The sequence below is a fragment of the Salminus brasiliensis genome, chromosome 3 (assembly GCF_030463535.1).
Source record: "Salminus brasiliensis chromosome 3, fSalBra1.hap2, whole genome shotgun sequence".
Classification (NCBI taxonomy): domain Eukaryota; kingdom Metazoa; phylum Chordata; class Actinopteri; order Characiformes; family Bryconidae; genus Salminus; species Salminus brasiliensis.
The window spans coordinates 40,039,470-40,055,193 of NC_132880.1; the positions used below are offsets into that span (position 1 = coordinate 40,039,470).

General features: G+C 39.3%; 2 protein-coding genes across 3 annotated transcripts; one reads left to right on the top strand and one right to left on the bottom strand.

The window, feature by feature from the left end:
* Positions 1–982: 982 nt before the first annotated feature.
* On the bottom strand, positions 983–4,172 carry dlx5a (distal-less homeobox 5a). The gene is made up of 3 exons (XM_072674847.1): positions 3,710–4,172; positions 2,971–3,155; positions 983–1,857 (listed from the first exon to the last, which is right to left on the bottom strand). Exons 1-3 carry the CDS (start codon positions 4,059–4,061, stop codon positions 1,564–1,566), a joined length of 831 nt encoding a protein of 276 aa, XP_072530948.1. The 5' UTR covers positions 4,062–4,172; the 3' UTR covers positions 983–1,563.
* Positions 4,173–5,765: 1,593 nt separating this feature from the next.
* Positions 5,766–15,379, top strand: ago2 (argonaute RISC catalytic component 2). Of its 2 annotated transcripts, XM_072676127.1 has the most exons (20): positions 5,766–5,978; positions 7,493–7,540; positions 8,920–9,100; positions 9,199–9,319; positions 9,463–9,644; positions 9,916–10,052; positions 10,154–10,288; positions 10,373–10,460; positions 11,120–11,267; positions 11,358–11,477; positions 11,566–11,688; positions 11,804–11,937; positions 12,091–12,275; positions 12,395–12,554; positions 12,716–12,806; positions 13,034–13,228; positions 13,332–13,466; positions 13,565–13,666; positions 13,859–14,058; positions 14,608–15,379. In XM_072676127.1, exons 1-20 carry the CDS (start codon positions 5,954–5,956, stop codon positions 14,714–14,716), a joined length of 2,619 nt encoding a protein of 872 aa, XP_072532228.1. In that variant the 5' UTR covers positions 5,766–5,953; the 3' UTR covers positions 14,717–15,379. The 2 variants fall into 2 exon arrangements, with proteins under 2 accessions (XP_072532228.1, XP_072532229.1); XM_072676128.1 differs by lacking the exon at positions 7,493–7,540.
* The last annotated feature ends 345 nt before the right edge of the window (positions 15,380–15,724 follow it).

Below are 15,724 nucleotides of genomic sequence, written 5' to 3' on the forward strand. Positions count from 1 at the left end.
GATAAACAAGAGATAAACAGAACCGTTATATTGGGCTTTTTCTGAAGGGGTTTATATCTGTTGAAAATCATGTATTTTATACAGTTACTTATTTTATATAGTATTTATATTGGCTGTGTATTTTTTGTATAAATATAAATATTTATACATTTAATATATATATAATTGTTCATATTTTATTTCATTATTTAATTTAATAATTAGTGTTACTCTTCATGCATCTCTCTCTCTCTCTCTATCTTACTATATATATATATATATATATATATATATATATATATATATATATACTATATATGTATAGTGTGTGTGTGTGTGTGTGTGTGTGTGTGTGTGTTTGTGTGTATGTCTGCAGCTAATACGACCTACCTACAAATTATTGTGGGAAACGAAGGAAGTTCCACCACCGTAGTGTGTGTGTGTGTGTGTGTGTACGTGTGTGTGTATGCAGAGTGACTGACGCGTGTCTGCAGGCCTTTTGTGGTCAGAACAACGACGACGTCAGGTGATCAGACATGCCCTGCAGTTCAACACTCACACACATGTCAGAACTACAATGACAGGAGCTCAGGGACTGGCTCAAAGCTAAGCCCAGGACCTGTGTGATGATTTATTAGGATCCACTTTGTTTGGATGAGGAGCTGAAACGCTTCTGCTTCAAGAGGATCTGCTCGAGACAGATTCTGGAGAATTTCGCCATTTGTCTGCTTTCACTTTTCACTGTCATTCAGATGCGTCAGAACTCTGCCAGGCAAAAGACCCCGACCTTTATCCCAGTGTTTATAGATTACATGTAGACAGCCTATACGACCCTAACTGGATTAAAATTAATGTGCTGGCCTCAGATAATCAACTATCTTAATAAAGCCGTTTCATAGTGCGACAATAATAATAATAATAATAATAATAACAATAATAATAATAACAATAATAATAATAATAATAATCCTATTATTTTAATGTCAGGAGCAAAAAACAAACACTTTTAGTGGCTATTATTCATTTAGTCTCCACATAACAACATTTACAGCCCTGTAATAAGCCAGGCACAGACCAAAATATCACCAGATCAGCAGCTCTCCGTCTCGTGCTTCAGTTCTCGGCACCGCTCTGTCCGGAGCGAGCGCCTCCGTTTCTAAATAACGCAGCAATAAACGTGTCCACTGTACGATGCTGCTGCACCCACTCATCTGGGCGACACAACAGTGACTCACTGCTGAATGGTGTGTATAAAAAAACAGTACATAAACCTGTACATATACAGAAAAACACGCAATGCCTACATTTATTTCACGTTGCTCTTAATGATGGCACATCCAGGGATGCACAAGCGTTGAGGTTTAAAATTCAAGGCACCAGTGAGAGTGTTTGGGGGTCCATCGTCCATGTAAAACATTTAATAAGTCTTCCAAATGCAATAAATTACATGCACACATTTACACATTATACACGGCTTGCTGTTTTTTTTTCTATGACTGTCAAATCAAATACATTTGCATATTCTTCAGAAAAAAAAGAAGAGTAACATCAGTCCGATACAACAAAGTTGATGTTAGATGAGTTTCAGTACAACGTTCCTGATCCGAGAGCCAGTGGGTGCTGTAACGAGTTGGGAGGCTGCAGGTGAGAATTCACTGTGACAGAAGGGGGGTACCAGGACGGGGGGGTTTCCAGAAACGTGGAGTTTTGGGGCTGGTGGGGGGGTCTGGGGGGGGCCTGCGAGTCCCACACTGCTGGAGACTGGGGGGAGTTACACGCCATGGGGTCGCTGGAGCTGGGGCTGTGCTCCGGGGGCAGTTCTCCTGTCTTCATGATCTTCTTCAGCTTCGACCTTTTGTTCTGGAACCAGATTTTAACCTGCGGAGGAAAAAAGAGACGCATGAGAAAAGAGGAGCAGCAGCAGAGATGAATATCAGAATATCAGAATATCAGAAACAAGACGAATAGGAGCATTAAGACATGCAACATTTAAGAGGCTACATCATGCGTTTATGTTAGTAGTAGTGCTATTCAGCATATGTACGTCATTATGCTTAATATACTGAGTGGAACAAGTATATTAGATTACACATACTTATATTGTTATATACTGCTATAATATAATGCTATAAACTGAATAAAACTAGTATATTATGTACCCGAATTTTTATATACTGCTATAATACACTGCTATAAACTGAATAAAATATTATATAACATATAACTAAATGATTATGTATTGCTATAATATACTGCTATAAACTGAATAATGGTAGTATAATATATATACTTGCATACGTATGCACTGATTTATTATACTGCTATATACTGAATAATAACAACATAATAATAATAACTATATATATATATATATATATATATATATATATACACACATACTGCAATATAGTGCTATAAAATTGTTTTATATATACTCAATACAAATAGTAAAAAAATATATACTTGTGTTCTTATATACTGATTATATATATATATATATATATATATATATATATATATATATATATATATATATATATATATATATATATATATATACAATATTTAATTATAACATTTTTATAATTTTATAATTTATTTAAGTTTTATATTTGTTTCTATTAGGCTACCTAGACATACATATCTATACGCATTATATAAATAAGCCTATATATCTATATATATATATATATAGTTATTACTCTGTTATTACGTATTGGTATACTAATAACTACTAGCAATTAAGTGTTACTATAGCACTAGTAACAGTAAAATATTCAATGAACGATAACCTAATGATACTGATGACAATAACAATATACAGCTAAAATAGCTACAGGTCTATTAATAATAATAATAATAATAATAATAATGACAAATAAATACAACAATACCGAGTTTTAATAAGAGTACAAATAATAATAATAATAATAATAATAATAATGTCTAGATATCTATTATGAGCTGTAGTAACAGAGTAAGTGTCCGTGCCTGTGTCTGGGTGAGGCCCAGAGAAGCGGCCAGCTCGGCTCTCTCGGGCAGCGCCAGATACTGGGTGTTCTGGAAGCGCCTCTGCAGCGCGGCGAGCTGGAAACTGGAGTAAATGGTCCGGGGCTTTCGCACTTTCTTCGGTTTGCCGTTCACCATCCTCACCTCAGGCTCCACCGGTTCTTTCTCTAATACAGAGAAGAGGAAAGAAGTGATGAGGAGAAGTGGAGAACACAACGTTTCTTAACTGATCTGTTCTGATAAGAACGCGACTCAACTGGACTAAACCGGGAGCGCGTTTAACCGCGAGCAACGCGCGCTGCGTGACCGCTTTCCAGTTCATAGTCTTTTCCATGTGCTTCTTTATACGCGTGTATCCTTTAAAAACCCGGGTTACTGCTGCTATCTGTAGGATTAGTGGTCCAGACTGCCTGGCCTTGAACATCTGAATCTATTTCAGACGTTTCAGATCATTTAGCAAAGCCTGGACACACATAAAAGACTTCTTTCAAAGCTTTCTTTCTTTAAAAAAACCAAATATCCAGCCAGAATAATAACAACCTGATAATACAAGAGACACTAACAACAAATAAACTACAACAGCAACAATAATAGTATCATTCTGAAGATAAAACACTTTTAATGAGACGTTAATCTCATTATAATAGAAATGAGAATATTTGCCAATAATAATAATAATAATAATAATAACAATAATAATAATAATGGTAATAATATTTACCTTGCGGGCTCGGCTGTGACTGCACTCTGCTGTATGTCCCATACTGATGGTAAGCTGAAGTGCCGTAAGAGCCGTAGTCAGGGTAAGATTTGGCAGAGTAATTTCCCGCGGATCCACTGACTCCGTGGTACTGGTACGGGTAGCTGTTGAGAGGTTTCCCGTAAGAGCCCGAGTTTGGGGAGCAATAGCCGTGATGTGCTCCGGCGGGGCTGTAGTAGCCCGCGTCCGTGGCCGTGGACTCGGGCAGGGTGGGAGACTCCTGAGGCGGGTGATGCATGGCGGAGAGCTGAAACGCGTTCTGGAAATCTGCAGCCTTCGTACCGGGAATCCTCCTGTCGAATACTCCAGTCATGGTTTGTGTTCGTGAGTATGTGTGTGTATGTGTGTGCAGTAGGCGGCTGTAGCTCTGTGCAGGTCTCTGAAGTTCACACTCGCATGGTGTGTGCTCGCTCTGCTCCTGAAGACTGCTGGAAGCCCTGCAGCAAACACTTGGTTAAATCGTGAAGGGCGCCGTTACGCACTGCAGGGAGGATCCAGCTCCATTGGCCACGGCGCGCACTACAGCTACTCCCTAACGCACTGAGCAAAACACTGCGGCCTTACGAGAGCAACTTTACAGCAGGTTTACAAACAGTGAAGTAAAGAAGCTGGAGATGGCATGTTTTTATTAATTATTATTATTATTAATTATTATTATTTTAAACTTTTAAAATTATTGTTTGAAATATGAACCCAATACTTTCCAACAATGGCTTGTAGTGTGGCCACGTGAGTTTTTCATGTAATACAGCCACATGTTGTAAAACATTAAAAACATTGTTCATATATTTGCAGGCTCTGAAGCCCTGTTGCCTTTACACCGTATTAGTATATTTACCCTTAACTAAGAACTGTGTGACTGTGTGTTATCTGTGAGTGCCGTTGTTACGGGCTTTGCCTGATCTTAGTCTGTAAATCCAAATAATATCAACCCATCTGAACCATTTCAGTACAGACTGCTCGCTATTAACACTACATTTATTAAAAAAGTACAATAAACACAGTCACGTTGCTAATTCAGGCGCCAAGCAAGTACACACTGATTTACTAACGGTGAAGTGGCGCCACCGTGTGGTGGAGAGGTGTATTGAGCTGTGTTGAGTTATTTTATTTACAGTAAATATTTAATACGAACGCGATGTAAAAAAAATAACCTCCAACATCGAAAGGAATTGAGTGTGTAGAAATAATGTAGAGTAGAGTAGAGTAATGAGAAGCATTACCAATCCTTTAAAAGCATATTAGATATATTTGCTACAAATTTATATTTGAGAATTCTGGGACATCAGTGTGATAATTAAATAACTAATTACCTTTATTAAGGATGGAGTCGTATATAAATAATGACTATTATGCATAATTAATTAAATAAATAAGAAGAATGAATTACATAAATGAGAAAATAAAAACAGATACATGCTTTCTGCTTCGTGCTGTGAGAATTTCTACACACAGATTTCTAAGTTATCAAGAAATTATTTTAGTGAAATGTCAAAGGCAGCTCAAAGTATGAGGGTTTTTGTGTTTTAGGTTGTTTTAAAAAAAAATGCAGTGAGGAACAAATTCCGGATGTATCAAATATGATACAAAATTAAAGTCGTATGTGGACAGTGCTATTTAATTTCATATTTTAAACAATTTGGCAGAAGGTCAAATAAAATCTTAAATTATAAAGAATTATCTGAGAGTGATTTGAGGGTTCAGGCTTTAAAGGGTTAAAAGTCCCAAAACCTTTGTGCTCACTGTCCATTTCAATAACTTCAAAACACCGGAAATGACGCACGGCTGCGCTCAACACTTGTTTTTATTACATTTAGGTGGTTTTGAGTTTTTATAAAATTCTTATTTTAACATTTAAAAGCTTATTTCACTGTCTTGCTGTATCCAGAGTCTTAGTAAGCGCTCCGGGAGCGGTATTGGCTGGCTGTGAGATCCCGGAGCGGCGGGCAGGCGGATGGTTGGTGCTGCTGTTGTGGTGGTGATGGGGGAGGAGGAGGAGGGACGGAGGCAGCGGGACCCGCGGAGCTACTTCAGCCCACCACTCGCGTAAAACCCTGTTTTTCCCACCGAAAACAAACATAAGCTAGCGATTCAGCACGGCTGTTTAACTCCCCCGGTCTCGTATGCACCTCACCGCGTTTGAAAGGCAAAAGTAATCGCGGTGCGAGGAGCGAGGTCCGCCTAAAAGCACAACAACTAGCTAAAATGTATCCGAGTGGAGCAGCTGGTGGTGAGTATCGTCAGCTAAGCTACTGAATTAAACCTCAGCCTGCTCGCCTCGGGACCGTATCTGCTGTCAGTAAACACCACCTTTCCGTGGCAGTGTATTCAGAAGATGTATTAGCTGGCTTGTGGACATTGTTAGCAGCTAACTAGGATAACTAAATGGATTAATCTGGCTGTTTGTGGAGGGTAAATCCGCCTGATTAGCAGGCCGTGCTCTGTTATTGTTAGCCAGTCGGCTAACCAGGTTAGCTATAGCTAGCTTGTTGCTTAAGCTTCTTTAGCCGCTGTCCAACAGCGACCTGTTAGCTTAACACAGTTGTGGGATGTTAACACAGCTAGATAACTTGAATTAAAGTTGTAATATAGCTAGTGTGTATTAGTTAGATAACGTCGCAGGGATGTCGTTTGTCGTCTGCACTAGCTATCTAGCTAGCTACACATCTAGCTAGCTGCGTTATCTCAAGTTTGGATAGGCAGACCACTGAGGTAGCTAGATAATAGCCAGCACTAAACTGTTTCGATGGCCAGTTAAAGCTAGTTGGTCGACTAAATTGCAAATTGCAGTTTAGTCTATCGGTCTAATTAAGTTAATTTTCACTGCCAATTTAGCTAGCTAGCTATATGCACTTTACAGTCTAGTGAACCGAAAGGGGTATAGGGATCTGTAAGGGGTATTAGCTCCAGTCAGTGAGCCGTGTTAGCTGATCAGCCCTGTGGAGTTGGTGGGAGTTACACCACAGGTCATGTTAAGTTGTCTCTTAACATGTAAGAACCTCACTAGTGCATCCCAGATGTACACATAAACCTACCAATAATTTCTACTTAATCCAACTGGTGCACACTGTCAGTATAAACATGACTTGTCTCATAAGTCATTTGGTCAGTTTGAGATCGTAAAGATTTGTTAGTAAGTTCTCAACATGTGAGGGATGCACAGGGTAGTTTTTTGGATGTTTTTTTGGATATTTCACCTTTTAAAAGTTTTAAGTCTAGACTTAGACCTTAGACCTAACCTGTGAAAGTGAGAAACCCATTCAAACTATCTACAAACGTCTGCCTGCATTGCCTGTTGGGAACAAGACCAGTGCTGTTGTGTAGGTGGGGCAGTTGCTGGTGTGGTCTTGTTGATAAAGGGTTGAGAGGGCCTGCAGCACAGATCGGGATGGGACCTGGTCTCTCCTATCTTTTGTGAAATGACACATTTTTGGTTTTGATAAGCTTGGTCGAGACTGGTTGTGAATCTAGCAGCTAAAGCATGTCCTTGTGCTTAATGAACGTCAGAGAAGTCTGGGGCAAACAGACCTAGACTTGTTAGCCAGGCTATTAAACCAAACTCTTTAGACTTAGACTAGGTAAGGGTGCCATGACTTTGTCTCATGAAATCATTTTGCAGGAATGTTCTGTGTATCGGCTGCTGATCACAAGTCTGTTTAATGTCTTGTGTGTGTGTGTGTGACTCCACAGCATCACCATTGTGGCTGAGGGTCTGATATAAAAATGCAATTTTGTTTTTGGTAGTTGCTGGGATGTGTGAGGGCCTTACCTCTTCGCGGTCAGTAGATTCTGGTAAGCAACCATGACTCAAAGGCTCATTGTGCAGGCTGATTTCAGTTGTTTCACCCAGTACTACCAAATGTACGTCTTTTTTTGCTGCATATAGAAGATGTTCATGCTTGTGGCATGAATTAAATTTTCATTTAGGTATGAGTAATACTGAGCATCAGCTCAACACCAAGATTTGAGATCTGTATTTTCTACGTTTGTAAAACAGTACGGCACAATTTAGGCAGTGTATCCTAAATCATTTAGTTTTGGTATGTCTGTTTAAAACAAAACTTTGTCCATCTCAAATGGTTGCTTTAAAGAAAAAAGAAACAACGGACCATCACTACTTATCCGTTCATTATGATTTTGTAGACACCCCTTCTGATTAATGCATCCAGCTACTTAAACCTGCACCCATTGCTTCTCTAGTCCCTTTTGAGATGTATTGTCAATAGAATAGGACTCTCTGGATCACATAAACATGAACCTATTGCCTAATGCCAGGTGAGGACTAGAGGGCAATAAAGCCCTCCAACATTGAGCTGTACAGCAGTAGGAACTGCTCCAGGAACTGTGCTCCATCCATTCAAGAGTTGTGACATTTGGGTTGAGGTGGGGTGGTGATTATCCAATGTCATTATGAACTCCTCAAATACAATCAAATCCTCACAGCAATGCTCCCTATACAAAAGCAGGATAAACCCTTGATTTAAAAAAACAAACAAACAATAAATGAACCGGTATCTCAATACTTTGAAAGCTGTAGACGTATACACACACACACACACACACACACACACACACACACACAAAAAAGCGGTAGATGTGTGTTTGTGTATGTGTGTGTATGATATGTAACTGTGGTATTGACATTTTGTTCCTAAATCTTTACGTAATCTTTATGTTAAAGTGGTTGTTGATAGGAAATACTCAACATAACCTCAGCATGTTTTATATAACATTAATAGCATTTTAATGCAAAAAGTTACTAAGAAAAAGGTGTTACTTTGTTTTTCAATGAACAGTTTTTCAATGACTGTTTTAATAATATCTTTGGTCAGAATGTCTGAAAGCTTTAAATTCCACACAGTTTTAAGTATTCAAATATTGATTTGGACTGTTGTACACTACTGACTATTATTGTGTCAGCCCAGCAGCCTTATTCATCTGTCATCATTATCAGGTTTTTGTTGAAAAAGCCATTAACATTGTAAATATACACTAAAGTAATGTTTAATTTCATTCTGTTTAATGAAGATGTAATACCAAATAGCAAAAAGACTTCTAGTCTTTGAGTGGCCAGATTATAAATTGACTTCAAGTCACAAGTTCATCCAGAAAGTGTGTTTGAGAATGCACAACTCATTTAATTTTGTGTGCTTGTGTGTTTATCCCAACAGCTCCTCCATCTCCTCCATCACAGGAGTATGTGTTTAAACCACCTCAGCGGCCAGATTTTGGCACCATGGGCAGGACAATCAAACTGCAGGCCAACTTCTTTGAGATGGAAATCCCAAAACTGGAGATGTACCATTATGATATCGACATTAAACCCGAGAAATGCCCACGGCGGGTTAACCGGTATGTCTCACGTTTTTTGGGAACTTGAAGCTTCTAGATTAAACAGTGGCGATTGAAAAGGAATGTGTACCTGAAGCCTGTTTTGTTTTGTCTTCCAGTGAAATTGTCGAGCACATGGTACAGCACTTTAAAACGCAGATCTTTGGTGATCGAAAACCTGTGTATGACGGGAGGAAAAACTTGTACACAGCTATGCCCTTACCCATAGGGAGAGACAAGGTGGGTGGCATTTGGTGTGAAAGATGTGGAATCTGAGAATTTGCACAGCAATCTAAACGCTCTATCAAATATGTATAACTATATAGTTATAAAATGCAGATGATTCTTGGTGATGATTCTTGTCATGTGTAATGCTGGGGTAGGTGGAGCTGGAGGTGACTATCCCTGGAGAAGGAAAGGACAGAAGCTTTAAAGTGGCCATAAAGTGGGTGTCCTGTGTTAGCCTGCAAGCTCTTCATGAAGCCCTGTCTGGACGACTGCCAAGCATTCCTTTTGAGACCATTCAGGCTCTAGATGTGGTCATGAGACATTTGCCCTCCATGAGGTCAGTTGACTGGTTTTCTTACACTTGTTTTTGCTCCATGATCAGACTTTAAAGAGTCTTGGTGTTACATAATGTTACTTATTACATTAAGATTTTAGTCATTTAAAAATATGTTTAATTGCAATAAATTCATTTTGTAAGCATCACCACAAGAGGGCACTGCTTGTTCATGCACAAATCTCTTCATTCTGTAACTGGTGATCCAGGAAAAGGATGCAAAACCGCTTATCCCATATGGCTTGAGACAATTGTTACTTGTTTTCTCCCCCAGGTATACACCTGTTGGCCGCTCATTCTTCACACCTTCAGAGGGCTGCTCCAACCCTCTTGGTGGAGGGAGGGAAGTCTGGTTTGGCTTCCACCAGTCTGTTCGACCATCCCTTTGGAAAATGATGCTCAACATTGATGGTGTGCATCAAGTCTGTTTGATTTCACGACTCCTTCATGGTTTGGGCTGTTAAATAGGCTTAATGTCTGAATGTTATTTATATATTTTTTGGTTTTGTCAGTGTCTGCCACTGCATTCTACAAAGCACAACCAGTGATTGAGTTCATGTGTGAGGTTTTGGATTTCAAAAGCATTGAAGAACAACAGAAACCCCTTACAGATTCCCAGAGAGTAAAGTTTACCAAGGAAATAAAAGGTGATTAATTTTCTTTAGATTTTCTTCTTAATGTGAATATTAGAATTAGCATCATCTGACATTCTAATATGTCCCCCTCCACAGGTCTGAAGGTAGAGATCACGCACTGTGGACAGATGAAAAGGAAGTACAGAGTTTGTAATGTAACCAGGAGACCAGCCAGCCACCAAACGTAATATATTTTTATCATGCAACCTCTGGCTTTTAAATGAATGTTTATGCATTTGCATTTACCCTGATAACAGTCCTAGACTCCTTTCAGACATGTGCGGTAACCCAAAACATTTCCAGACATCACCCGTAGGATCTGTATGTATGACACATGTTCGGTACAACTGATTCAGACATTAGCTGGACTTTATTCTACCAATCTAGTACAAAGTCTGAGTCCAGACGATCATGGTGCGCGCATCTCACTATAGTGAGAACATGTCTGACATTGAAAATCTCTGAAAATATGCTGCATGTGAAAGGGTAACTGGAGTTTATATGTGAAAACAGCTCTAGGTTACCAAATGTTGAACACTGTTATGTATGGTACTTGATGTAGCACACCTAATTTATTTCCCAAAGCTCCTAATTAATGAGTTAATGAGAATTTGGGTGCAGTGAAAATGCAAAACTGTGTAGTAAAGTGGGGAAACAGTGTATTTACAGTTTTGTTTGTTTCTACCTAGTTGTGAATTCCTGTCTAGCATTGCTATGTCCTTTATTTCTCATTCAGTTGTTATGCCTACGGAGGTTACACCACATTTTAGGAAAAATGTAAAAGTGTTAATTTTAGGTTTAAATATTTACTCTTAACTTGAATGTATTTACTTTGCCTTGTAGGTTTCCCTTACAACAAGAGAATGGACAGACCATTGAATGCACTGTGGCCCAGTACTTCAAAGACAAATACAAACTGGTACTTCGGTATCCTCATCTCCCATGTTTACAGGTTGGCCAGGAGCAGAAACATACCTATCTTCCTCTTGAGGTTAGTAAAAGACATGTCTCGCCTTAAAACTAAAAACACTTAGTTCTGTATATTTATTGGTTGTGATTTGTAATCTTATCTTTTTCACAGGTTTGTAACATAGTGGCTGGACAGCGCTGCATCAAGAAACTTACAGACAATCAGACTTCCACCATGATTCGTGCTACAGCCCGGTCAGCACCTGACCGGCAGGATGAAATCAGCAAATTGGTCAGTGAACCTTTTTGCTCACTCACTGCCTCAAGAATTGACCAATGTACTGGTCACCTTCGCTTTTGTAACTTTTTGTGTGTTATAGATGAGAAGTGCCAACTTTAATACTGATCCTTATGTACGTGAATTTGGAGTGATGGTGAGAGATGAGATGACTGAGGTGAATGGCCGTGTCCTCCAGGCACCATCGATTCTCTATGGAGGAAGAGTAAGAGACCGGTTTTGTTGCATTCATTTATGTAGATGTGCTCTAATGATGTATAAAAGTATCAAACTGTGTGGGCATATGTACTGATCTTGGTGATTTGGTCATCTTTTCTCAGAATAAGGCGATAGCTACCCCAATTCAAGGTGTGTGGGACATGAGAAACAAGCAGTTTCATACTGGCATAGAGATCAAAGTGTGGGCCATCGCCTGCTTTGCTCCTCAGAGACAATGCACAGAACTGCTGCTGAAGTAAGTGCATGATCTCTCTTGTGGTGTTTTTGTACTGACAACTGTCTGTTTCAAATCATTTTCTTTAAGTAGAAAATCTGAAACCTAAGATGATTGCTGTATATTTTTATTAGCACCATCAAACCCTGTCATTGTCTGTTTGTGTATCTGTAGAGCATTTACAGACCAGCTGCGCAAGATTTCACGTGACGCAGGAATGCCCATTCAAGGCCAACCCTGCTTTTGCAAATATGCCCAGGGAGCTGACAGTGTGGAACCCATGTTCAAGCACCTGAAATACACCTACCAAGGTCTGCAGTTGGTTGTGGTCATCCTGCCAGGGAAGACTCCTGTATATGGTAAGTGAGTCTACCCTTTGTGTTAATACGCTGCTATCTTATTTGCACGTCTTGGGATGTCACTGTAGTATTTGTTACTATTTCCACTTTGTACTCATTTTAATGTGAATATCTCATAGCGGAGGTGAAGAGAGTCGGGGACACTGTTTTGGGAATGGCCACACAATGTGTCCAAGTAAAGAATGTCCAGAAAACCACTCCTCAGACCCTCTCCAACCTCTGCCTGAAGATTAACGTTAAGTTGGGTGGCGTCAACAACATTCTACTTCCCCAGGGAAGGTAAGGATACTTCTATTTTATGATAAATAATGAAGCAGATGTTTAAATTGGAATACTTACTGAGGAGTTTTTTTTTTTTTTTTTTTTTTTAGTGTGTTGAAGGCAATTTGTAGTAGTCTTCGTAAATGCGCAAACTCTGATGTTTGATGTTTGCTGTCCAGGCCCTTGGTGTTTCAGCAGCCAGTCATTTTTCTGGGTGCAGATGTGACCCATCCTCCAGCAGGTGATGGAAAGAAGCCCTCCATTGCTGCAGTAAGTCAAATTATATTTCACTGTACTGGACAATACTTACTATATACTTTGGTAGTTAGCAGATGTAGTACACTAACAGGGACTGTAAGGGAGGGCATGTTTTAGCATGATTCACAAACCAGGAAACGTCTGATGTACAGTTTCATGTGACAGTTTTGCTAATATGTTTGTCTAACAAACTGCAGAGCGCAACTTTAACACTAATTGTTGCTGAATGTCTGGTTTAGGTGGTCGGTAGTATGGATGCTCACCCCAGCCGATACTGTGCCACAGTGCGGGTTCAGCAGCATCGACAGGATATTATTCAAGACCTGGCTACAATGGTCAGAGAGCTGTTGATCCAGTTTTACAAGTCCACTCGCTTTAAACCCACACGTATCATCTACTACAGAGATGGGATTTCAGAAGGCCAGTTTAATCAGGTAAACTATTGGCATATAGCTGTTTAGATACGGTTGTCATTTTTTATGAAACACATTTGCTTGTGTGCAGCTGTGTGTTATGTTTTTTCTTGCTTTTATGTAGGTTCTGCAACATGAGTTACTGGCAATCCGTGAGGCCTGTATCAAACTTGAGAAAGACTACCAGCCAGGCATCACTTTTGTTGTGGTCCAGAAAAGGCACCATACCAGACTTTTTTGTATGGACAGGAATGAAAGGGTTGGTTATTTACAATTTTACTAAACCATGTTACAGATCACTGGTTACTTAAAATTGTGTGTTATTTTATTCGAGATGTTTGGATCTCTTTGTTCTAGGTTGGGAAAAGTGGGAACATCCCTGCTGGCACCACAGTTGACACAAAAATCACTCATCCATCAGAATTTGACTTTTATCTTTGCAGTCATGCTGGCATTCAGGTACTACAATTATTAAATGTAGAGAGTATTTGTAATAAACACATTTTATACTTACTGTAACAAAAAAAACATGCTTTGACTAATCTGCTGCAGGTTGAGGTACCACAGCCTCTTGATTGGTTAGTGTGAATGTTTTAAGGAAATAATTTTACTCATCAAGGAAATTTTATGATGTTTGACTTCACTCCATAGGGGACTAGCAGACCATCTCACTATCATGTGTTGTGGGATGACAACCATTTCACCTCGGATGAGCTACAGGTGCTAACCTACCAGCTTTGCCACACATATGTGCGCTGCACTCGCTCTGTATCCATCCCTGCACCGGCCTACTACGCCCACCTAGTGGCTTTCCGTGCCCGATACCATCTAGTAGACAAGGAGCATGACAGGTATGCCTGCCAAAGGTCTAATAGCATAAATAGCATGAGTGGTTGATGTGAAAATGACATTTTCTCAAATGCAGTTACATTTTTCTTTTTTGTCCAGAATGTTGTCTAAACTTTAATTTTTCAGTGTAACGCTAATTGGTTTCAGATCCTCACGCATAATGTACAGAAGTATAAGATCAGAAACACAGGAGAACAAACAACAGTTAGAATAACGTTTTATTAATTGAGGGGAAATTAGTTTTGCAGCTCCTATATTACCCTTGTGCCAAACCTAACTAGCGCTTGTACTTTGGATCACTAAAATTGCATATATAATGATTATTATACCTTGATCAGCCAAATCATTAACACCTAATGACAGATGAAGTGGAAAACATAGATTTTCCTCACGTACAGGGTTATCTGTCAAGGGGTGGGATATATCTGTTAAAAGTGGGGGGAAATGGGCATGCATGGGGATATTTGCCACTTTGACAGAGGCCAGATTGTCTTTTAAAGATAACATAAAACAAAAGCTTTGTATGTGTGCTTTCTCTTGTGCCTTTGCAGCGCTGAAGGCAGTCACACGTCAGGGCAGAGTAATGGCAGAGACCATCAGGCCCTGGCCAAAGCTGTGCAGATCCACCAGGACACACTGCGTACCATGTACTTTGCCTGAGTCCAGCTAGAGTTGAGTCCCGTATCCTGAAACATCCTGTATGTGTATGTTAAATGTGCCACTTTCTTCTTGTGGGTTTCCTCAAAAGGAGAAGAAATTCCCTGATCATTTTAGATATCCAAATCCTCCAATTCCAAATATTTTCAAGGTTTATATTTTCTTCCATGTATTTATTAGAGCCGTGAGAATTTTTTCCTCCCTTTTTATTTTTAAGGAAGAGTTGAGGGTATGTTGTGCATCTCCTGTTATATATGTTTATATTGTAAGCTAGGAGTTGACCTGTTTACGTAGATAATCAGCTCAATCAACTTCACAACCCTTACTGCACTGACAGTTTGGATTTTGTCTCGGAAAGGTTCTATTATTATTATTATTATTATTATTATTACTACTATGCCAAGCCAGATTGTAGAGATTCTAAAGTAGTAGTCAATGAACTCGATACAGCGTTAGGTTGACAGAAAGGATCAAGGAACAGATCATGTTTCGGGGTTGGTTTGTTCAGTTGCACTCTCTACAACTGTATTGTTATTGAAGTGCACTGACTAAAGGGGCACAATGTCAGGACACAAGTACTTATTGTGTTTTATATTTCATTTATATGTACTAACACACATCTCAGTGTTGTCCTTTTTTTTTTTTTTTTTTTTTTTGTTAGTCCAGAACAGTCTATCATATTTGTCCTCTAGTAACAACTGAGTGAGGTTTTGAAAATGACTGTTCTTCAGAATGTTTAATAAGGACTGCAAATTCAGCGGGACAATAGAAATCTTATTAGCTTGACATCTATTGCCATTCCCTCACCATGATAAGAGTGTTATGACAATCAGCTGTTTGGGTCTAAATAGGATATCATGGTTCCTGCAGGACAGGCTCCTGTTGGTGACACCCTCCCTATTTGTGAGCCAAGTTTGTCAATAAGGAATCTGTTCTGATCAGTTCAGAGTCCTTTTTTAATATTACCTTATCTCTCTCTCTCTCTCTCTCTCTTTCTCTCTCTTTCTCTCT